This window comes from Gossypium hirsutum, chromosome D02, assembly GCF_007990345.1.
Source record: "Gossypium hirsutum isolate 1008001.06 chromosome D02, Gossypium_hirsutum_v2.1, whole genome shotgun sequence".
NCBI classification, from domain to species: Eukaryota; Viridiplantae; Streptophyta; class Magnoliopsida; order Malvales; family Malvaceae; genus Gossypium; species Gossypium hirsutum.
In genome coordinates this window covers 25164934-25191100 of record NC_053438.1, presented here as the reverse complement: position 1 = coordinate 25191100, position 26167 = coordinate 25164934, and the positions used below count along the sequence as shown (strand labels likewise).

Sequence of the window (26167 nt, the reverse complement as noted above, 5' to 3'; positions counted from 1 at the left end):
ATTTTGAACTTCTTTTTATTTTAATTGATAGATTATTAAAGTTGGTAGTTAAATATAAGTATTTTGTTAAGTAATTTTTAATGATTTTAATATTTAGAGATTAAATTGTTGACATAATAAAATTCAATGTAAATTGTGTGAAATGAGGAAAAATATAGGTTGTTAAAGACTAAGGGAAAATTGACTAGCATGAATTTTAATTAAAAGTGGTTAAATTGCAAGTTTCGGGTTTATGGACTAAATTGTATAAAAGTTAAAATGTTAGGGGTAATTTATAAATTCACATTAAAGTGGGTTATAGGCTTGAATTGGTTATTTCAAGCTATTTGAATTATATAATTGAGTGAAATTATTATTTAGATCAAGAAGCGATTCAAACGGACACAAGTCGAGGAAAAGCTAAAATAGAGGATTAGTCGTTGGCAAAGAGTTCGTAATCGTTTTGGTAGAGGTAAGTTCGTATAAGAATTAAGCTTGTTAATTTCTATTTTAAATGAATGGTTAATAAATGTTATGCTTTATATAATTTTAATTGATTTCAAAATGTTAACTAATGATTTGGACTAACTGGTGATATTATTCAAAGTAATGGTTATGTATGAAAAATGTGAAATTCATGGATGTATATTGAAAGTAGAGGTGCTCATGGGCCGGGTCGGGCCCAGAAAAAATTTCAGCCCGCGTCCTAGGCCCGGGCCTGGCCTGGCCCGAAATATGGGCTTGAAATTTTGTCTAGGCCCAGCCAAAAAATAATTCCTAAGCCCGAGCCAGGCCCGGCCGGGCCCTTTTCTTTTAATAAACACCAAAAATTTATTTTAAAAATAAAAAAATTAAAAAAAGTATTTTAAAAATATTTTAAAATTTAAAAAATAAAAAATATATATTTATTATATATTCGGGCCGGGCTGGGCCAGACTCGGGCTAAAAAAGTGGTGCCCGAGGCCCGACCCATTTTCTCATATTACTGGCCTATATTTTTACCCAAACCCTCCCATATTTCGGGCGGGCCGTCGGGCTGAGCCGAGCCGCTCGTCCCATGAGCACCTCTAATTGGAAGTGGTATAATGGAATGAAGTAAAATGATTGAATATGGAATATGTCATGTTTGAACCTCGTGAATACTTAGGATACAAATGACATGTCACTAGGGATTATACGGTTTCGGGTGCTGGTCCTGGATGTCCTACCGATGGCTGAGGTCCTGCATTTGTTGCAAATTCTCCACAGCTCGTGTAGCTAACATTCTAACCCACAGCTCGTGTGAGCAGACCCATTTTATAACTCGTGTGAGCACTATATGATATGGTTACAGTTACATCTAAAGGCACACTATGTGTAAGCATTTCCCGAGTATCCGATGTTATTATACTTGGTTCAACGGGTATTTAAAGTTTAAAATGGAAAAGTGTGTATATGAGATGAGATATGTTATTAAGAACACGAAAAGAAAAATGTAATATGTGTAATAGGATGGAAAAGGTAACAAATGAAATATGTAATGGACCATTTATGCAGTGAAATCCATTTCATGATACGTTTTATGTTTTATAGGTTGATATATTCTTAATTATATCTACTAACCATGTGTAATGTTATGGATAGGAGAGGAAAGTATTCATATGATTTATGAGCAATGATTGATTGGTTTAATTTAAGAGAACATAAATATATGATATGTCACGTGTTAAATTATGAAATGGTAAATATTTGTGTAATTGATAGAAAAGGAATGAATGATACAAGATGGAATGATGATAAAGGTAATGTTTATTACTCTGTTTTGAATTTATGTGCACAATATGGATAAATTATATGTTTCATGTCCGAATTCACTAACTTGTGAGCTTGGTGATGTATATAAGGAATGGTTAACTATTAAGCATACAAATGGTACTATACATAAGTTAAATAAATTGAGCTTAATTGGTAAGTTACGTTTATACGAGCTTACTAAATATTATTGACTTATGTAGTTGTTTTTCTCTATCCTGTAGATCATCGAATAGTTCAAACAGTTGGAACCACGCTGGATCACGATCACACAATCTAATACTCATTTTGGTAGTTTTTGGTTATTTTGAGGAATTGTTATAAATGACATGTAGTAGAAGTTGTAATTGTGCTATATGGCCAATGTGATGTGGTTTATGTTTACCTGTGTATAATTGTATTTGACTTGTAAATGCATAGGTAAATCTATGTCATATGGTCATTTTTGAATGTCTTGTAAATAGGTGTCTTATGACATGTTGATATGAAGATGAAATAGTTCAATGGTGTGAGAGTGTGTGATGTATGTTTAAAGTATGGAATTTGGCTTTGAAGGCATTGAAGGCATTGAATTGGTATGTAAATTGTGGTGCCTTTGAATGACATATTGGTTAGAACTTATAAGATACTTATTTTGGTATGATTTGAGGTGAATTTGAATGTGTTTTGATCATAGGAATGTATGTGTAAACGATTGGCTTGATGTGTAAATAATTGGGCAAGAAATGGCTTGTTTTAAAGATTATTCGGGACCCGGGCTGACACAGTCGTGTGCCACACACGACCACTCCACATGGTCGTGTGTTATTATTATTTTAGATGTAGGTTTCACACGGCCTACGACATGGCCGTGTGTCTCTAGTATGTAACACAATCTGGTACAAGGCCTACGACACAATCCTGTGGCCTTATTTTGAACACCCACACGAGCAGACACACAGGCTGCGACATGGCCGTGTGTCCAGACTTTGGATGTCCACACGGTCTGGGCTATGTCACACAACCGTGCGACCCCTTTTTCCAAAATTTTCAAGTTTTTCCAAAATTTCCTATTTTGTTTCAAATTTATCCTAAAATATTTCTAAACTATATTTAGGGCATCGTAGGCTCGATTTAAGTCCCATAAGTGTATTTTTTCTTTAATTAAATTAAGTTATTAAATGTTAGTATTTAATTTACATAATGGTTTCTGTTTTGAAGTTAAATGTTCTGAATTGTACAGTAATGCTCTGTAACCCTAATTTGGTGACAGAGCCGGGTTAGGAGTGTTACAATTGGCAACTAGGTTATTGATTCTAGAGCCACTAACCATGTGTGTGCTTCTTTATAAATGTTCAGCAAAACGAGAAGTTTGCATGACATGAGCCTCTTGTTGCGGACCAGAGATGGGAGCTATGTTTCGGCCGAAGTAGTGGGAGAAGTTATTTTACATTTTGATAATTTTAGGAAGATTGTTTTAAAGGATGTATTTTATGTACCTCGTTCTAAGAGGAATTTAATTTCTGTAACATGTTTATTTAATGACAGTTATTCCATGACATTCAATAAAGGAATTGTTATTCATATAAATAGTTCTTTGATCTGTAATGGATGGATGGTGAACAATCTTTACTTTATCAAATCAAATAACTACTCGACGTTTCAAACTAAAATGGTGAATAAAAAGCTTAAAACTTAAAACTTCTCATTCTAATGAGGGGTACCTATGGCACTTAAAACGATTTTCTATCACAGTGAAAAATTAAAATTTTGGAAACTGAGTTAGTTTATGATATTTATAACAATAAACTTTTCCCAAAATATATTTGAGCTGAGTAAGACGACCCTAAACGTTTATGGCTTTCAACCAAACAACCTTCTCTGCTATTCCCATTCCACGAATTGCTTTGAGTGTGGACTCGAACAATCACAAATCAAATACAGAACTAGAAACAATTTCTTACTTTCAATAGGAAAGTAATATCCTCTCAATAGAAACCGGTATAATTGTTATTCCCAGAAAATAGAATTTATACTTAGGAAATAAATTTCTCACTATTTTCAAGCAGAATAATAATATCTCCAAGTTCTATATTTTTAGCTCTACCAGTGTCATCTATTTATAGAGAGAGATTAAAAAATCTTAGTTGAATTAGTAGAACACAAATAATATTTATTTGATAGAAAAAATAGTCTTCTAGTTTAACTAGGAGAAAGGGGCGGCACACCCTAATACTAGGGTTGTTGCCCCATATGTATTGTGAGGGGTTTTGAGCCTCTCCTGTATTGGGTCCAATTATATGTGCTTCCTAAACTTTTAATCCAACTCTTTATAATTTAATCCAACCTAATACGTATTTTTCTATTTCCCAAAATAAATATTATTTATTAATTTAATTTAATTAGATAAATTAATTTTCCAATTAAATAATTTTTTCAACCCAATTCTAATTCCGTTAAAGTCATGACAACTTTACCGTAAAAGAATCTATGAGAAAATATATTTAATGGATTTATAATGACTAATTAATTTAATTCTATTTTCAAACTTCAATGATTTGATTAAATAATAGTTTGAAATATTTTAAATTAATTCTCAAGTCAATTCTAATTTAATGAGAAAACACATTCATTTTCGGATGTGATCTATTTCTTTAATTGTATCATTTCTATCTATTTTTGTTCATTTGATTCTATATGCAATTTGGTTTTGGTTTCAATGAGCTAGCAGAGAGACCAATTTAGACGTATATAATTAGGGCTTAAATGATTTATAATTAAGTTTTAGTTGTTCGCCTATTAATTATAAACTCATTTCACGAACTTATCTACTATAGTATTGTGATAGAGTTCTCCTTAATTACATATCATTACAAAAGCAACTCGATCAGTGCTTGTCCAACGACCTTGTCATAAGTGTGTTACCTTCATAGGATATTCTTAATCTCTTTGGGATAAATTTGTTCTCCTAATATGATCTTATTTTATCTCATGGTAACCATTACATCTTCCTTCATAAAAAGTCAATTACTATCAAATAGTAATTAATTCGTTTATCACAAAAACAAACGACTAGTGGCCACGTTTAGTTTTCGTCTACCATGTACTGCTAGTGAGAGAATATTATTTACTCATTTCTTGGGCTATGAATTCCACTATTGTGAATAATGCTTCATGTTGTAAAATTCATATATCCAACTTTCGAGTTTTCGGTTCCTTATTTATTTGAACATAGACTTTTACTTATATCAAAGTATACGAGTCACACATACATAGTTCATCATCCACTCAAGATTAACATATGCCACATTATGAATATCACAAGTGAATAAATCTATAAACGAATTTAAGATCTATTGTACTTGGGTCCTTGCAATGTACTGTCTATCCAGTTAGTCACATTTATGTCTTTATCTTCTGGGAGTCAACCGCTTCGATGCTTAAGACAAAACATATCCCCAATTAGACTTGATAGACAACATATTAGTCTTTCAATCAGTTTGCTTATTTTCGATTAAACTAATGACATGTTTAGATTCATCTAATAATACAAGTTATCTTTCCATATTATGATCTGATCACATAATATTGCTTAGTTAGATACACATTAAGTCCATATTTGCTTTCATTTTACTTTGCGTGCAAAAACCATCGAGTACAATATACAAAGGGTATTAATGTAATTAATGAATATTATTATTAGACCAATTTTAAAAAAATACAAATGTATATAAACAAAAATACTATACTTAAGGTACCAGATCCAATATGCATTTAGTGGATTGAATGCTTATTCGGTCACGTCATACTAGTGGACAAGAGGACTTTTCCTATAAATACATGAGGAACAATGAAGAAGGGATTGATCTTCCAACAACCTAAAGTTACCCTAAGCAATTGTCTTTTTAGTCAACTTGTCACCTTGTCTTAGTTTCAGCTCCTAACCTCCTCTACACTACTGTAATCTTTTCCTTATCATTCTCTGTTGTTATACATTGTATCGACAAAACTAAATCACCTAAATTTCATTAATATCCTTTTAATGAAGGATGAATTTTGTTATAATGATATTTTAGAAGATTGAATATTAATATAATAATATTCTTGACGTTTAAATAAAATAACTTAAAAAATAATGTAAAATGATATTTATAAGAGTTTACCATTTTATAATGGTTAAAATATGCCATAAGTTCTTGTAGTTTTTAAAAATTTAGAATTTAGTCTTTACAGATTTTTTTCAGGAATTTAGCAAATCTACTTTTAGATTTTCAAATTCAGGTCCAATGGTTAACATTATGAATTTTTTTTGTTAATTTCGTTGGTTCGATACTTTGAAATAAAAACTCACTTGATAGTCATATAATTTTAAAAAATAACCTTGTAAAAACCCAAATTTAACCAAAAAAAATGTTAAATGTTGCACTTGGGACATTTGAAAAATAGAGGGACTAAATTGATTTAAATAAAATTTTAGAGTTCAAATTCCAAATTTTAGAAGAGTATAGGTAGTTTTAACCTTTTATAAATATAATTTCAATAGTATTACATTTTCCTATATATGATATCCGTTTCAGATTTCCCTCGTCATAAACTTCCTCTTCTTCTAAACGGAATTGTTTTCCCTCCGGGCAGGAAAAAATTAGAGGAAAAAGAGATCAAGTTGCTGAATTTTCCCTTGCTAAAGATGGATCTGTGGACTGTCCACGTGAAGAACGCAAACACTTGTAACCCTGCTGCTGGTTTAGCTGGGGCTTTGTTGTTGAAGGGGAATTCGATTCCTGAAAGACCCAATTCCTTGATGATTGGAAAACTCGGAATCCTTGACATTAGAGTCTCAAGGCGATGCCTCTCTTCATCTGCCGCTCGTTCTTTCACTGTTAAAGCTATGACTAAGAAGAATAATGACGATAATTCCTCTTCTTCTTCTGGTATGCCATTTTTCTTTCTGTTGCAATTTTTGGGGGAGAGTTCATATATATATTTGTATAATTGTGGTTTATATCTATGGGTTTTTAAGCTACTTGTTGATGTCATGTGTTTAAGAGTGACTTGTTCAAGTATTGGGGATCTTGAACGTTAATGGATAGTGTCTGATCAATTAATTGAAAAGTAAAGGTAATGTTTGCTTTCATATGTTGAATAGAGGCAATTGGTAGAACTCTCAAAGATTAGTGATTTATGTACTGGTATTGAACATAGTTATAGAATGTTTATGATAATGAATCCAGGAAATGGTGATCAATCTATTCCCAATGAAGAGAGTTCAGGAAGAAATAATTCTCCGGACGGCAATAAATCTTATGACTCGGCTTCTCAGAACTCTCATTATACGGACACAGACTGGAGAGAGTTCAGAGCAGTGTTATACAAGAATTACCAGGTGATATTTTTCTTCCTTTAATTATGTACCTGCTGCTTCTTCAATAATTAAGGAGTAAAATTATTTGGACGCTTCTCCTTTCACCCTTCTACTCAGTTTGGATCTCAAGATCCTGAGGTCCAATGTTACCTTCCAGCTTATGGTTCATCTTAGTTGTTGGACTTGACTAGAGAAACTACATGAAGCAAACACGTAGATATTTGATCCCTAGATTGGAACCTTGAAAGTATTCAAGAAAAAAATGTTGAACTTTGACTGTCCAAATATATATATGTATAACATGTATCTATTTATATGATAGTTCTTAATTAAAGTTCTTTCCCTCATTGTTTCTGACGGACAAATGGTGTCTAGTTTCTCAAACCTATAGTTCAATTGACATGTCTAGGACCTACATGAGGATTTCTTGAAGCATTATTTTAACCATTCTTTCCTCAGTTAGGACATTGGCAATAATGGGGGAAAGAAAGTAATCTAGCCTATCCAATTTAAGATAGAAAAAAGTTCATAAAAAATTACTTACTCTAAGATACAGATTATTGTAGTCAATGAGGGTGCCTAAGCACCAAGGGGCAAGCCAAATAATATATTTTATTTCTTATACCCTCTCTGGCATGGTGCTTTCAACCTGACAAAGCATTGAATGCACTACAATGCGGGAGTGCGCCCTTAATATTGTTTGGAATCTGCTGGAGATTAGAGCCATGCAAAGCCTGGGTAACCATTGACCATCTTATAAAAGAAAATGTAGATTAAGGACATCAAGCATTACTATCACTGTTCTTGCTCTAGGAACACTAGAGTCTAAATCTGTTGTATAAATTTTAACAGGTAGAGAAGACAGAATCTGGCGCTCATAAGCAAGGTGAGACACCTCATGTGTTGAAACCTCTTGGCAAAAAATGGGCCCACCCTCTTTCTGTGCCAGAGACTGGCTGTGTTCTTGTTGCCACAGAGAAGCTGGACGGAGTTCGCACCTTTGAAAGAACGGTTGTTGTCCTTCTAAGATCTGGAACCAGACACCCACAAGAGGGGCCATTTGGAGTTGTTATTAATCGCCCAGTGCACAAGAAGATCAAACACATGAAACCCACTAATAATGAATTAGCTACTACTTTTGCTGAATGTGCCCTGCACTTTGGAGGGCCTCTTGAAGCGAGTATGTTTCTTTTAAGAGTTGGTAAAAAGTTGAAGTTCCCTGGGTTTGAAGAGGTGATTCCTGGCCTCTGTTTCGGTGCTCGAAATAGTTTGGATAAAGCTGCAGAGCTGGTGAAGAGAGGAGTACTTAAGTCTCAGGATTTCAAGTTCTTTGTCGGTTATGCCGAGTGGCAGCTGGACCAGCTGATAGAGGAAATTGAATCAGAATATTGGTATGTGGCTGCTTGTAGTCCGAATCTGATTTTTGGAGACACATTGGACTCATCTTCAGAAAGTTTGTGGATGGAGATTTTGCAGGAAATGGGCGGTCACTACTCAGAATTGAGCCGGAAGCCTAAGCAAGATATATAGATACCTATTCCTATTCCCTACAGGTAATGGGTCATTTTAGAATTAAGAAATCAATCCGTATGTTTAATCATGATGTGTAGGCATATATGAAATCAAATGTACAGAAAATAAACTGGCTTTTTAAGTTAATGGATCATTCTTGTTTTCTATTCTCCACTGCTTATGTCACGTTTTCTTTCCTTTATAAACTTCGCTGCTACTAATATTTGTATGTAATAAAGACATTAAGGGTCTGTTTGATTGACGGAATTGATTTTCCGGAAAATCATTTCCAACTTTTCCAGCGTTTGATTGGCGGAAAACATTTTCCATTTGGAAAATGAACTCCAAAACAAGGGAAAATGGGTTACATTTTAAGGAAAATGTCTTACCCTTTCAATTTCCGTAAGACATTTTCCGTGCTCTCCTCTCTATCGCTTCCTTCATCCCTTCCTTCATTTCCGGTAGAAAATTGCTTCTGTTTATCGATTTTCCAGTAACTTGTTTTTTAATTATTCAATACTTTTTTTTAACACAATTACAAATAATTTATTTGATATTAGTTTTTTTCAATTTATAACGATTAATATTGTAGCTTAATAATTGAGTATTATTATAAATAAATCATTGCAATATATGTAAAAATAATTTAAAATATAAAAATTTATTAATATATATTAATATATGTAAAAACAACTTTTTTGGAAAATATTTTCAGGAAATCTGCCAAACAGCAGAAAATATTTTCTAGTAAATCATTTTACAGAAAAGTAAAACATTTTACAGAAATCAATTTACGGAAAATATTTTACTGGCAATCAAACATACCCTAAAGTTAAATTGGTAAGGATTAGTATGATCGAAGGCCTGGTTTTCAGTATTTTGCATTGTAATGACTTAGCACTATTTAGCACAAGAAAAAAGCTTCAATTTTTGGCATGTCCTGAAGAAAGTCATGACGGCGGGCCGGGATATCAGGTCACTTGTAACACTTTTCATGTAGTAGATACATCATTTTGGTAATTTAAAAAAAGTAATTATTTAGATTAAAACTCAAATCTCTTCATCCAAAAAATAAATAAATCTCTAAAATAAATCTCAATTCCGTTACAGATCATTTATCAATTCCTTTTGTCTCTTTTCATCAATTTCTTCATGGAGTTCACATCAAATGCCGTTCGTCCAAAAAAAAAAATTCATCGTACGATTCTCTGTTGTTTATATCACTCATTCACCAATCACAAGTATGAGTTCATTTCAATTTTTAATTTTCCTTATTTTTTAGGGTTGGATATTTGTTCAAAATTTTTGGAATTTTTAAAAAAAAAATTATATCACTCATTTACAAACCACATGTACGAGTTTATCCAATTTTTAATGTTCTTCCGTTTTTTTTATATAAGGTATTCATATCCAGTAAACATTGTATTTGTTTTATGAGGTCTGGTATTTCTTCAAGTTTTTGGGTTCTTATGTTTTCTTTAATCATGTTTTGTTTTTTGATAGTATATCAATGTTATCAGATAATTGAAAGATTTAAAAGGACAATTCTTTTATGGAGAATTAGAGTTTTCCTCTTGCAAACACAAAATTGCTTCACATATACATAAACTATGGAGAATTTAAGCTTTACACAAGATTGTTGTATTGAAATAGAAATGTGTGAAAGGATCTTACTTTTATAGCTCACTCAATTGTTCATATTGCACAATTAACTTGTATTTGTTTTCCTCGAATCAAGAAATAGCATCAATCAGAACTCTTCATTCACATAGAAATAAAGTTCTTTAGTTTATCGTTTTATAAATCATGGTTTTTGGCAGCATACATTGTAAATTATGAAAACTTTAGTTTATGTCAATTATTTAGTTATCACTTGAGTAATGCCATGGCTACCTACACAAGAATTACATAATATAATTTAGTGAAATTATGAGTTTTGTCCTTCAATTTTGTTCTCGGTCTAGAATTTATTTCTTTTAGTAATAGTATACAATATGGGAACTTTGATTGTGTTATGGCTATTTTTGAGTTCTTTTAAAAGCAGAATCAAAGCTTTCTCTTTGTAAATATTTGATAGCATTATTTTCTATAATCTCTTTTTCAATAATAGTAATGGTTAAAGTTTTAGAGATTTCCATCATATTGACTGCGTTAATATAGATGAAGCATTTTCTTTGCTTTTATAGTTGTATTTAAGACATGTACCATTCAGTGATTTATTGTTTCATGAAATTTATATTTGTTACATATTTTTTTGCAAATTCTATTGTTGATTTTGTTTAAAAGAATAAGATTTACGAAATTTAGATGTTAAAATTCTATTATGGTTGTACATTTGTTTTCCATGTTGCAAATACCATGCAACCCTTTGATGCTTCTCAGATTTCTCTTTTTAGATATTACTTTTTCATCTCCTTATAGTTCAAACTTTAATCCATGAAAACTATCTTGTTAACCAATGTCATAAAAGTCTTAACGATGAGGTTTTTTTCTTTTGTTGTTTTTATGATTTATAGATGCTTAAGTACACAACAAATTAAGGGGCATCGTCATTGAAAGCTGATGAATATGATTGCAAAGACTCCATGAATTAAACTCGTTCGGATTCGATTTTTTAGTTTGTGGTTTCGAGTGTTTTTTTTTTTTTTGCTTTGTTATGAATTTGGATATATGTTTGCATTTTGTGCCTATCTTGCACTAGCATGACTGGTTTTAATAATTAATTGATAAAACTAGGTGTTTGTTTGGATCTTACTTGAAGGGGCAATCAACACTGACTAGCATTTTTGTACGAGTACATTATGAGTTATGACATAGCAAGTTCCAATAGTGAGTACCATGGTCTTGTGAGAAAATGTAATATCCATATATTGTTAAAAGAAGTGTTGTTGAATCCTTGGCTTTAAGGACCTCGTCTCAATACCTCTAACTGACCAATTAGCTTCACCTACATCAATATATGGGGATTGTTTCTTGTGTGATCCCTTGGTTGGCAATTGTCAAATTATTTCCTTATGATTGAAAAGCTTTATAATTTAAACGTTGAGGGTGTGCCCAACAATTTGGTTATTTTTTTGTTAATATTGAGATATTGTATCTTGAAAGTCTGTTTAGCACTTTTAGTGGTTTTTCCTTTTAATAAAAGCTCTTATTGGCCAAGCAAAAATAAAAAATAAGAATTTTGTATGTTTTTGTAGGATTAAATTGTACCAAAGAATGATCATGTGTTGCATTACTATGATATTCATAGAATCGCCCCCCCCCCAAAGTATAGAAAAATATTAAACTTTTTAGTTATATCATTTGAATTACCAAAACCATATATTTACAGAAACGTTCATTGAACTTCTTCCATACTAAATAATAACTAAAACAAAATACAAGATACGACATAAAAACCATATAATAATATTATTCTCAAAACATTATATAATCACAAATAATAAAATTAAAGTCTTTCTCATGAATTATCATCAATCTTTTTGAGGTTCTAAATCATTTGAGAAATATTCCTGCATTAAAATTATTAGTGTTAGATAAATTCCTAAATTATACATATAATCATTTCATATAAGTAAAAATATATATTACCTGAGTCTTGAATAGAGATGGATCATTCTCTTCCAACATTATAATATAGCTCATATTAGTTGAACAATTGAACCTTCAATTTGAAGAAAATTGTAACAACACGTTTTTAATGGTGTCGGAAACAGTGGTTTTGAGACCACAAATCCAATGAGTGAGTCCATAAATATTTTTATTTAATATTTATGAATCAAATATAATATTATATTGAATTTTGATTTGATAAATTTTTTTAATTGGACAAACAATTAAGTTCAAGTGGTTTGTCCCTAAAGTCAAGTGGTTTTGGAAAATGAGGTATCGGGACCTCGTTTCCATAAACTGAGCTCGTAAATATTATTAAATATTTATGGATTTTTTATATACGCAAATTGAAATTTGGAGCGAAAATTTTGGTAATTGGATAGTTAATTAAAGAAAAAAGACTAAATCGTAAAAGTCACAAAAATCAATCGCTATTAATTTGAAAGGGTTAATTGATTATAAAAATATAAGCTGATGGTTTTAAATGGTAAATAAGCATTATTGCTATATAGTGGACGGTTTTGAATGAAAAATATATATTTTTTATTTTTTATACAAAAATGTTAATTAATTTATAATAAAAGAAAAACATTACCAATTTTTCACCATTTTCCTCTTAAAACAAAATTCTTCATTGTTGTAGAAGGAAGCTTTTGGCCATTGCATGACATGTGTTTTGAGTCCATTTTTTGTGATTTTTATGTTTTTTAGATCGCTGTAACTTAATTTTGCTAACCCAAGGACTAATTCGTAAAAATGTTAAATTTGAGATATGTCATTGATAATTTTTTTATTTTTTGAAGTTTGATGATAGATTGTTAAGCTTGATAGTTAAATAAGACTATTTTGTAAAATTATTTTGGTTAGTTTTAAAGTTTAAGGACTAAGTTGTTAAAATAGTAAAATTACATGAAATTCTTGTGAAATTTTGATAAATATGGGCTGTATAGTGACTGTATAAAATTCGGCTAGCATTGATTTGGTTAAATTGTGATGGATTTGAAAGTTTCGAGCTTAAGGACTAATTTTAATAAAAAGGTAAAATTTAGGGTAAAAATGTAAAATGTTGATAAAGGGTTATATATGTGAATTTAAGTGTTTTAAACTATTTCAACTGGTTAATTGAATAAAAAAAATATCATATTTAGATCAAAAATTGATCAGTTGGTTGATAATCGAGGGAAAAGAAAAGTGGTCAAGTAGTCTTCGTTGACGTGTTCATAGTTATTGTGATTAGGTAAGTTCATAAATTAGTTAAATTAATTAGTTGTATTTTTTATTTAATATTTATCTATATATGTTGTGATTGAGTTCATTTACTTGTTAAATGGTAAGGGATGAAATGAACTAAGTTGTAACGTTAATTAAATTAAAGGTTATGTTTGAAAATGGGAAACTACATGAATGAATTCTTGTTATGAAATAATGTGTATATGACTAAATGATATGTATATGAAACACGACCCGTATGAACGTCGTGAATGCTTAGGATACAAATGACATGTCATTAGGGTTATTTACTATTTCGGGTGCTAGTCTTGGATGTCCTACCAATGGCTAAAGTCCTACATTTGTTGTGGATTCTCCAAAACTCGTGTGAGCAGCATCGTGTAACCTAACATCCTGACCCATAGCTTGTATGAGCATCGTTCCCATGTATCTGACGTTATTACATTTGGTTCATCGGGTGAAAAATGAATATATGAATCGACTATATGGAAATAGATATATAGTTGATCAAAAAAATCGTCAATACGTGGCAAGGGATACTTATTCTTTATTGTGACTTTATTCAATTGTCTGTAGTCAATACACAATATTAAGGAGTCGTATTTGTTTTTTACAAACAACACAAGTGCACCCCAAAGAGATACGCTCGATCGAATAAACCCTCTGTTTAACAATTCTTGCAATTGTGCTTTCAACTCTTTTAACTCAGCTGGTGCCATACGATACGGTGATATCAATATCAATGCAGTTCCAGGAACCAGATCAATCACAAACTCAACTTCACGGTCATGAAGCTTGTTTCGTGTCTTGATACTGTGGAAATACCCAAAAATGTGAATGGTGTTTTACAGATTCCTAAATGTAATGAGGATGTTTTAGAGGAGATGTGTGCTCTTGAAAAAACAGCTACATAGGAAACAATGGAATTACCTCTAGGAAAAAAAATAGTGGGTTGTAAATGGGTGTTTACAACCGAATTCAGATTGGATGGATCTTTAGACAAATACAATGCTCGACTAGTGGCTAAAAGGTACACTCAAACATACGGCATAGACTATCTTGAGATATTCACTCCAGTAGCTAAGTTAAAATCTATTAGATAATTTTTATCCATTGTTGTTAATCTTGATTGGTCTTTACAGCAGCTCAATGTGAAAAATACTTTCCTAAATGGAAAACTTGAAGAAGAATGTGAAGAATCCTCCTCCATGTTTTGAAGAAAAATTTTGAACTTAAGTATGTAAGCTCAAGAAATCTTTGTATGGTCTAAAGCAATCTCCTCGAGCTTGGTTCGAATGGTTCACTTAGGTTGTTAAAAAACAAGGTTGTAACACCCATCACCCGGTTCGGTCACTGGACCTGAGTTATAGGATGCTATACCAACATCATAATAATTACACATGCACACATAGCTTCAAGAAAGAACAATTTTTATTAGCTTAAGCATTTCCATAGGTGATTGCGACTGAGAAACATTATACGATATTCGAAAAAGTTTAAATAGATGCTTACAAATCATTTAGCAAATTTCCAAAGAAAATAACGTAGGTATCGATACTCAATAGTAGCTATCGGTATTTAGTAAAACAGGTATCAATACTGAATAAAAAATCGATACCATTCTAGCATTCTATTTTTCCAAGTCAATTTTTAACCAAAAACATTTTATCGATACATAAACAAAGATATCAGTATTTTTACCCCGAGTATCGATATTTGTGATAGGGTATCGATACCAAATTAAGCTACTATTTTCCTTCACATAAATTTTAACATCGAGGTATCAATATTTAAGCCCCGAGTGTGGATACCTCTGTACAAATCAACAAGAACACAGTAAAACAGAGGACACACTCATACTCAATGATTATTCCTTTTAACATGCATCATTAGACACATTGCCAATCATCAAACATTCATAATTATAGATCCAAACAATACCAAAACTCCAAAGTCCAAAATCATAATAAACAAATAATAATAATCAAACGAAATTCTAAACCATTATTGCCTTTATTCAAAATACCAAAAGTTTATAACACCACCTACTTAAACTTATTGCCTTCCTAGGATCACTTCTTTGGTCCCACCGTTCACATTGAAAACACTACTTATCTGCAAAGATTTAGTGAGTGTGTAAGCTTAAATATGCTCAGTGAATGTCGGAATAACCACAAAGCATACACAACATCAAAAGTCAAGCAAGAGCATACTACAACAAATTCACAACCATATTCTAATCGAGTCAAAATTACATGTTCATGCTTCATTAATTCATAAAAATAACGTATACTCTCACATACAATTTCACACAATATATTTCATATATAAGTCATTTAATGATAATTTGGCACCTTAAGATTATGAAACATAAAAATGGGCTCTATCACCACACATTGGATAAACAGATCTCCATCACACCAATAACTTAAAGAGTCTAACATATCCCATAAGTATAGCATAAAGCTAAACACTCTCCAACACACCAACATGTCCCGATCAATGGAGCTTATCTCGACATTCTCTTATCTCTCCAATATTTTCTAGGGCTTCAATGTCCAAATCACAACACAAAGGTGAGTACTCACAATCGTTTGGCATTCCAACTATAAATAGTTTCAAGAGATCACAAATCAACTAGAACACAGAAAAACAAAGGAATATTCGTACTCAATGATTATTGGTTTCAACATGCATCATTAGACACATTACCAATCATGAAACATTCATAATTATAGTTCCAAACAATACCAAAACTTCAAAGTCCAAAATAATATTAAACAAATAATAATAATCAAACGAAATTATAAACCCACATTGCGTTTATTCAAAATACCCAAAGTTTATAACACCACCTACTTAAACTTATTTCCTTGCTAGGATCACTTTCTTGGCCGAATCACAAACACCAAAAACACTACTTATCTGCAAAGATTTAGTGAGGAGTGTGTGAGCTTAAACAAGCTCAGTGAATGTCAGAATAACTACAAAGCATACACAACATTAGAGGTTAAACAAGGGCATACTACAACTCATTCACAACCATATTCTAATCGAGTCAAAATTACGTGTTCATGCTTCATTAATTCATAAAAGTATCATATACTATCACATACAATTTCACACAATATATCTCATATATAAGTCATTTAATTGTAATTTGGCACCTTGATATTATTAAACATAAAAGTGGGCTCCATCACCACACATTGGATAAACGAATCTCTATCACACCAATGACTCAAAGAGTCTAACATGTCCCATAAGTATAGCACAAAGCTAAACACTCTCCAACACACCAACATGTCCCGATGAATGGAGCTTAGCTCGACATCCTCTTACCTCTCCAATCTGTCTCGATGCCTTAATGCCTAAATCACAACACAAAGGTGAGTACTCACAATCCTATGGCATGCCAACTATATCAAACAGTTTTAGGAGATCATAAGGCTAAAATATCCAAAACTTCACATACTTAATTATTGCTTTAATGCACATCGTCACTATTCATATTCATCTATTTACATCACAAACTTGTACTCAATGCATGCTTATAGGATTCACATTTAGTTTCACTTTAACTGCCACAAATATGCTCATTGAGCCATCATATATTTGTTCACCTATGAATGCATTAAAATCAAATTATCACATACCATATACCACATACCATTATTCACTTACACTTCCTATCACACTAGCATCACATTCCACAACTCGACATACATTATGCATATTTTCATAACAAGATAACAAGTATAAGAAAGGCTTACACTCGAAACTTAGAATAGGGGTGTAGGCTATTCCTAATCTCCCAATTAAAGCCTCTCCTTTTTCACCACCGAAAACTAGCTAGTTTTGTCGAAATTGAAGTTTCGACATTCTAATCTCATTTCTAATACTCAATTTCGATTCCAAACATCCTAAATATCATTTAATTTCACAACTAAACCATTAATTTCATCCAAATCCATGGTTCTAAATATTTCAAAAAATTGAAGCTTTTCAAGAACATGAAAAAAGGAAAATGCTTGATTCTTAAAAAGTGAAATACCTTCTAATTAGGTTAGAATGAATCAAAAATCACTTTGAAATGACAGGTTTACTCAAGATTACTAGATTTTCCATTTTTGAATCTAAACATACTTTAAAAACACCAAATCTAAATATAATCGTTTAAAATTCAATTTGAATTAACAACACTCTTTATTCAACCTTAGAAAGTTAGAATATTACCTTGATTTCATGAAAAAAATTATCTACAAATCTAATTCGAGATTTCAACTCAAGAAGAACAATGACAAATTTCGGGAAGCAATCACGTTTTTCATTTGAAATTGGGGGTTGTTTTGATGTTTGGGAAGTTAATAAATTTGAAGGAATGAATTGATTTTTTTCAAAATTCTCTGATTTTAGGTTTTTAGAAAACTTTTAATGTTTTTGGGTTTGAAAGAAGAAGAAGACGTGCATGGCTCTATGTAGGAGATCATTTTTCAAAAATTGGGCAATTTGCCCTTTTTCTCACTCTTAATTCTTCCCTTTCCAGTTAGGTCCTAAATCAATTAAAATCCATTTTTTTTCAAATTAGATCTCAAAATTAAATTTTGTTTTAAGATAGTTAATAAAATAAAAACCCAAATATGCCACTTTAATTCTTTAATTACTAACTTTCGACCTTAAAATCTAATATCTAACACAACCTCCGGTTAGTGACCCGATTCTACTAACCGAAAACTACTAGGCTGGGTTTTGGGATGTGACAATTCTCCCCCTCTAAAAAATTTTTGTCCTCGAAATTTCCTATTGACATGTCATTTGTTTAATCATGAAGTTTGTTATTTCTTCTTTTAAACCAACCACCACGCTTTCACTATGCAACTTTGATTCCTATTATGTTTAATTTCCTACGACTTTTCTTGAATATCCTATTCACCACCATGAACTGTCATTCCGTAACTTCACTAACAGTTTTCTCTATTCACTACGACACTCTCATCTAAAGAACTCATAATTATTGTTCCTAATTTAATAGTCTCTATCGAGATTCTCCTCTTATTACCTAAATCATTCAAAATTTACGAAGATGGAAAACCTAAATCTACCAACAAGAACAAATGGATTTATTACAAGATAAAAATACTTGCAATCTTGACGACCGAATGTTGATTTTGCAGCTCGTTAATAGTATATATACAAGCTAGTCCTCTGGCCTCAACCTGAGTAGCAAAGGTCTGAGCAACAACCTGCTGCCCAACCTGTCTTTCATTAGCACCTCTACCTCAGCCATGGCCTCTAGCAGGCATAGGCGCAGGTGCAGAACTCTGAGGCTGTGAAACTTAAACCCTCTTTGGACAATCCCTCAACATGTGTTCTTTAAAGCCACACTTGAAACATTTGTCTGCCAATTTTTGACACTCTCCAGAATGCCTACTCTCAAAATGTCCACAAAGCAGCCATCCAGAACCACTCGATGATCTATCAATGCTAACTACAACACTATCTTGCCGTCCAAATTGACTTGGTTGAAACTTGTTTCATGCACTCCTATCACAACCCTGAGTATCACGTCCCTTTTTTCTCGATTCAGTCACTATTGAGCACGACGGCTCAGCCAAAGTCTCAACATATTTAGCTTTCTCAACCATCTCATCGAACAACTCAGTATTCTGAGCTACCAAATAAACCTGAATCTCTCGATTAAGCCAAAAATGAAACCTCTTGCATCGATCCCTCTCAGTAAGGACCATCTCAAGAGCATACTGACTAAGTCGCGCAAATTCTGACTCATACTCAACCACTGTCAAACTACCTTGAACTAGCTATAAAAACTTCCGTTTACAGGCTTCTATGTACTACTCGCCCACAAACTTCCTTTTAAACATTTTCAAGAAATAATCTCAAGTCAAACGATCTACAGTAGTACCCCTCTTCATCGTATTCCACCAACGATGGGCTTCAACGTCAAGTAGGAGCACTATACAACCTAACTTCTCCTCGTCAGTACAGGACATCAACTCGAGGATCCTGTAAACACTTTCAAACTTGTATTCTGCTACAGTCGAATCGACTCCTTTCACTCCGGTAAACTCCTTACCAACCAACGCCAGCAGATGTTCAAGTGGTAGTCCTCGATTAACAAGTGCAGGGTTGGCAGATGCAGGAGCAGGAGCAGGGTTAGCACCAGTAATCCTCTAAAATGCCCCAATCATGGCTTCCATCAGAGGGCAAACACCCTCATTAGGTATATTCAATCTACACGACAGCACAGGAGGTGTAGAGGATGTACCATCCCTTGAGCATTCGCATTCGCATTCTCATTCGCATTCATATTCACACGTCTACGAGGCATTTTTGTATCAAATCTAACATACACAAACAAACCAAAGGTGTGAGTGGGGGGGAAATCATCCAAGGAATGTCCCTATAAAAAAGCATTTATACAGAGGCAACGTGTTCCCAATCCTACCCCAAAATCAAACAAATTCATACAATTTCAATTAGAGGTATCCACATCAAACAATTTAAGTACTAGGAAAATCTTGCCACTTGGGTTTTCGATACATAGGTTACATAACCCCAGCTCGTAAATCGTTAGCTTAGGTCTGACTGTTAGAGAACTTACGCTCTAATACCACTAAATGTAACACCCCCACTCAATCCAGCCGCTGGACCCGAGTTATAGGACACTACATCAACATCATAACAATTACACATGTACACATAGCTTCAAGCAAGAACAATTTTTATTAGTTTAAGCACTTTTAGAGGTGATTGCAACTAGACAAACATTATGCGACATTCGAAATAGTATAAATACATGTTGAGAGACCATTTAGCAAATTTCCAAAGAAATAATGTAGGCATCGATACACAATAGTAGGTATTGATATTTAGTAAAATAGGTATCAATATTGAATAGAAAATCGGTACTATTCCAGCATTCTATTTTTTCAACTCAATTTCGAACCAAAAACATTTTATCAATACATAAACAAAGGTATCATTATTTTTACCCTAAACATTGATACTCGTGAAAGGGTATCAATACAAAATTAAGCTACTATTTTTCTGTACATACATTTTAACATCGAGGTATTGATACTTAAGCCTCGAGTATCGATACCACTGTACAATTCAATAAGAACACAACAAAACAGAAGACACACTCATACTCAACGATTATTCCTTTTAACATGCATCATTAGACACATTACCAATCATCAAACATTCATATTATAGATCCAAACAATACCAAAACTCCAAAGTCCAAAATCAAAATAAACAAATAATAATCAAACGAAATTCTAAACCATCATTGCCTTTATTCAAACTACCCAAAGTTTATAACACCACCTACTTAAACTTATTGTCTTGCTGGGATTGCTTCTTTGGTCCTACCGCTCACATTGAAAACACTACTTATCTACAAATATTTAGTGAGTGTGCGAGCTTAAATATGCTCAGTGAATGTCGGAATAACCACAAAGCATACACAACATCAAAAGTCAGGCAAGACCATACTACAACAAATTCACAACTATATTCTAATCGAGTCAAAATTACGTGTTCACAAATCATTAATTCATAAAAATAGCGTATACTCTCACATACAATTTCACACAATATATCTCATATATAAGTCATTTAATGATAATTTGGCACCTTAAGATTATGAAACATAAAAGTGGGCTCTATCACCACACATTGGATAAACGGATCTCCATCATACCAATAACTTAAAGAGTTTAACATATGCCATAAGTGTAGCATAAAGCTAAACACTCTCTAACACACCAACATGTCCCGATCAATAGAGCTTAGCTCGACATTCTCTTATCTCTCCAATATGTCCTGGGGCCTCAATGTTCAAATCACAACACAAAGATAAGTACTCACAATCGTTTGGCATGTCAACTATATCCAACAGTTTCAAGAGATCACAAGGCCAAAATATCCACAACTACACATACTTAATTAGTGCTTTAATGCACATCATCATTATTTATATTCATCCATTTACATCACAAACTTGTACACAATGCATGCTTATCGAATTCATATTTAATTGCACTTTAAGTGTCACAACTATGCTCATTGAGCCATCACATATTTTATTACATATGAATGCATTAAAATCATATTATCACATACCACATACCGATATTCACTTACTTTACTTGTTACATCAGCATCACATTCCACAATTCAACATACATTATGCATATTTTCATAATAAAAAAAAGTATAAGAAAGGCTTACACTCGAAACTTAGGATAGGAATTTACGCTAATCCTAAGCTCCCAATTAACATTATGAATCACGCATATCGATAGTGACTCCGAACACTCACCAATCACGCTTCCGCTTACAAGCTAAAAGCTCAAACAAGCTTTTTATTGCCTTTAGACTTGATTGTAGTGACTCCCAATTGATCTGACACTTAACACACATAACAAGCACATTCCAAACTCATCAAAAACAACCTTGAGTATTACCAAATAGCAAGAAATACACAATTCAAGCCTCTCCTTTTTCACTACCAAAAACTTGTTAATTTTATCAAAATTACAGTTTCAAAATTCTAATCTCATTTCTACATTCTAATCTCATTTCTAATCCTCAATTTTGATTCCAATAATCCTAAATATCATTTAATTTCATAACTAAACCATTAATTTCACCTAAATCCATGGTCCTAAATTTTTCGAAAAACTGAAGCTTTTCAAGAACATGAAAAAAGGGAAGACGCTTGATTCTTAAAAATTTGGTTATGAACTATCAAATTGAAGTAAAATACCTTCTAATTAGGTTATAATGAATCAAAAATCACTTTGAAATCATGAGTTTACTCAAAATTACGAGATTTGTCATTTTTGAATCCCAGTATACTTTAAAAACACCAAATCTAAATATAATAGTTTAAAACTTGATTTGAATTAACAACACTCTTTATTTAACCTTAGGAAGTCATAATGTTACCTGGATTTGATGAAAACGATGATCTACAGCTTTAATTCGGCCTTTCAACTCAAGAAGAAAATGGTAGATTTAGGGTAGAAATTACGTTTTTTGTTTGAAATTGGGGGTTGTTTTAGTGTTTAGGGAGTTAATAAATTTAAAAGAATGAATTGATTTTGTTAAAACTCTCTGATTTTAGGCTTTTGGAAAATTATGAATGTTTTGGGGTTTGAAAGAACAATAAGTGAATGTCTATGTAGGAGACCACTTTTCAAAAATTGCAATTTGCTCTTTTGGTCACTCCTAATTTTTCCTTTCCAGTTAGGTCCTAAATAAATTAATTTTTTTTTCTAATTATACCTCAAAATTAAATTTTTTAAGCTAGTTAATAAAACAAAAACCTAAATATGCCACTTGAATTCTTTAATTACTCACTTTCGACCCTAATTTTCGATATCTAACACAACCTCCGGTTAATGGCCTAATTTTACTAACCCAAAACTAGTAGGCCGGGTTTTGGGATGTGACAAAGGTTACTCGCAAGGACAAGCCTATCATACAATGTTCTACTAACACTCACAAAGAAGTATAGAATAATAGTTATTATAGTTTATATTGATGATATCATTCTTACAAGAGATTATGTGGATGAAATAAGGCGTCTCAAAGAGCATCTAGCATTGGAGTTTGAGATCAAGGAGTTAGGTCCTTTAAAATACTTCCTTGGAATGGAAGTTGCTCGATCAAATAAGGGTCTTGTGGTCTCTTAGAAAAAATATTATGATTAATCTTTTAAAGGAGATTGAGATGAGTAGTTGTTGCCCAGGTGACACACCAATTGATCCAAATGTAAAATTCGAAAATAAAGAAGGAAGATCAGTTGATAAAGGGCAATACCAAAGACTAGTTGGTAAATTAATCTACTTATTAATACAAGTCGAGACATAACTTTTTCAGTTAACTTAGTGAGTCAATTTATGCACTCCCCAATAGAGGAATATGAAGAAGTAGTGTTTAGGGTTCTGAGATACTTGAAGAGTTCAGCTGACAAAGGCTTATTCTTTAAGAAATCCAAACAAAGAAGAATTGAAGCTTATACAGTTGTAGACTGGGCAGGCTCAATAACATATAGAAGATCTTCATTAGGATACTATACATTTTTTTGGGGAAACCTTGTGACTTGGCGAAGCAAAAAAACATATTGTTGTAGCAAGAAGTAGTGCAAAGGCTGAGTTTATATCAATGGCTCAAGGAATTTGTGAAATGATGTGCTTAAGGAGAATTATGGAAGAGCTGAGGAAACTAATAACGTCACCAATGAAGTGTACTGGGATAGCAAAGTTGCCATTAGCATTGCTTATAACCCAATCCAACATGACAGAACTAAACATGTTGAGATTGGTAGACACTTTATCAAGGAGAACACTGAAGAAGGCAAAGTGTGCATGTCATTTGTTCCTTCAAAATAATAGATTCTTGACATACTTACCAAAGGGCTCTCTAAGACAAGTTTTGATTTTCTTGTAAGCAAGTTGGGCATGATTGATATATATGCACCAACTTGAGGGACGGTGTTGAAATACGTAAAGCCCCATTTATTTTAGGTATATTGTTTAAGTTATTTAGGTAGATAAATCTTAGAATAATAAATTGAGATTTTTTAGGAATATTTTTTTATCTTTTAGTAGTTTACTAGAATAAGGGGATTATTTTCCCAGTTAGGTTATGAGTCTTTTTTCTATTTACATTCAGTTCTTTACTTAATAAAATTAGAATAGTTTTACTGAACACTCTCTTGAGAACTTTCAACCACAACTAAGAATTTTCTCAAATTCACTAATTTGTAACCTTTTGAGGACAAGGACTAACCTTTACAATTAGCTTTTCAATTAGCTTTACAATCATTAGGTTTTCTACCCAAAACATTAAGAAAACCCTCACAAAAATAAGAAACAAGATAAAAGATAAAAGATACCTCTCAAAGGTTGATATTACAATGATCAAGCTCACTTAATGACTAGACTACACTTGAAAGATTGAAAGAAATTGCTACCCAAGTGTGTGTATAAAGAACAAAAAGAATAACAAAGAAAAGATTGGATTTATGTACAATTGACTTTGCAAACCTGTTTCTTGTCTTCAATGTGGAGCCCTTGAATTGTATTTATGTCTTCTAACTACTTTGGAGATGTTAGACTTGGATTACAGCCATTGCAGTAATAAATTCAAGCACTAATTGCAATTTGCAGAGAACTTGTACCGATACAACTTCACTTGTATCAGTATAACTCTTTAAAAATCTAACCATTTGAGCCTATTGTATCGCTACAAATGGACTTGTGTCGACATAAGTATCAGGGTTTCAAGAGAAAGTGACTTGTGGCGATACATCGTAGCATTTGTATCTGTTAGGGATCGACCTGATTAAACAACAAACAAGTAAAAATAGCAGAAGAAATTGAGAAGATGAACACACAAATTTAACGTGGAAAAACCCCTCCAAAGAGGATAAAAAACCACAGACAAAGATAATTTTACTATAATGGCAAAAGAACGAAGAGTACAAAAGATGGAGATAAAACTAAACCCTGAAAACCCGAAAAAACAAAGAACCCTCAAAACGTAAACACAAAATTCTCTGAATGTGTTATGAGTTCTAATCTAATGGGTGTCTACACTAAGGTTGTAAAAGAGCCTATTTATAGGCTAAATTCATATGTCAAATAATAATAAAATAATCTAAACTAATCAGTATTTGACTGAAACAATTAAACAGAGTTTAACTAAAAGATTATTTCTCAAATTTAATTGAAAATAGGAGTCATACTTAACAAATCTCCACCTTGACTCATATTTCCACAACACCATCTTTGCCAAAGCCTGCCCCGAGCCTATCTTGAACTATGCAGGGAATTAACTGAGTCGAATCTATGCTTAGAAACTGGAAGACTTCTAGCCTTCGACTTGTACACTGCCAAATCAAAATTAACCTAAGTCTGATTTTCACGAACACAGTGCCCTAACTTTTCAAAACCTGCATCCAAAAGAGAACCTCTCTTCAACGAAACAGTCATACATTTTTCCCTCCTATGACCAAGTTGCCTCCGCTCCAAATGAGTTGACTTCGACTCTGTAACGGATGAAGGACGTCCGATTTCACCGGTCACTGTAGAACCTTCCAGAATATAAAGACTGCCAGTTATTTTACCTTTTAACAAAACGAGAGCTCCACGAGATACTTTAATGCCGCTTGACTCGATGTTGATTTTGCATCCTTTCAAGTCTAAAATACTTAAGGAGATGAGATTCTTTCGTAAATCAGGTACATACCTGACATCTGAGAATGTCCTAATCGTCCCATCGTGTATCCTAATTTTAACAGTACCAATGCCAATTACCTTACTAGATGAATCGTTTCCCATGCGAACAACTCCACCTTCAACCGAACTGTATGTAGAGAACCATTCTCTATTGGGACACATGTGGAAAGAACATCTTGAATCTAGGATCCACTCGGACGTGAGCTTGGAGTTATTGCTGGTTGACACTAACAAGAAATCATCACCGCTTTCATCGATCAAATTAGCATCAGCTACATCTTCCTCGTTACTCTCAGCAGCTCTTTTATTTCGCAGTTTATAACAATCTGCTTTGACGTGACCTAACTTTTTACAATAGCAACACCTTTTGTCTTGTTTCTTTGATGCTACGAAAACGGAAGCTTGCCTATCTGCCTTGCTATCC

The 26167-nt window shown here is 32.6% G+C and overlaps 1 protein-coding gene and 1 long non-coding RNA gene across 2 annotated transcripts; both read left to right on the top strand.

Moving 5' to 3' along the window:
• Positions 1 to 6299: 6299 nt before the first annotated feature.
• LOC107910622 (uncharacterized) lies at positions 6300 to 8790 on the top strand. Its single transcript, XM_016838531.2, has 3 exons — positions 6300 to 6680; positions 6981 to 7132; positions 7964 to 8790. Exons 1-3 carry the CDS (start codon positions 6311 to 6313, stop codon positions 8639 to 8641), a joined length of 1200 nt encoding a protein of 399 aa, XP_016694020.2. The 5' UTR covers positions 6300 to 6310; the 3' UTR covers positions 8642 to 8790.
• A 909-nt stretch (positions 8791 to 9699) lies between these two features.
• Positions 9700 to 11414, top strand: LOC121214697 (uncharacterized). Its single transcript, XR_005910367.1, has 2 exons — positions 9700 to 9864; positions 11140 to 11414. It is a non-coding gene; the product is annotated as an uncharacterized lncRNA (long non-coding RNA).
• Positions 11415 to 26167: the final 14753 nt, after the last annotated feature.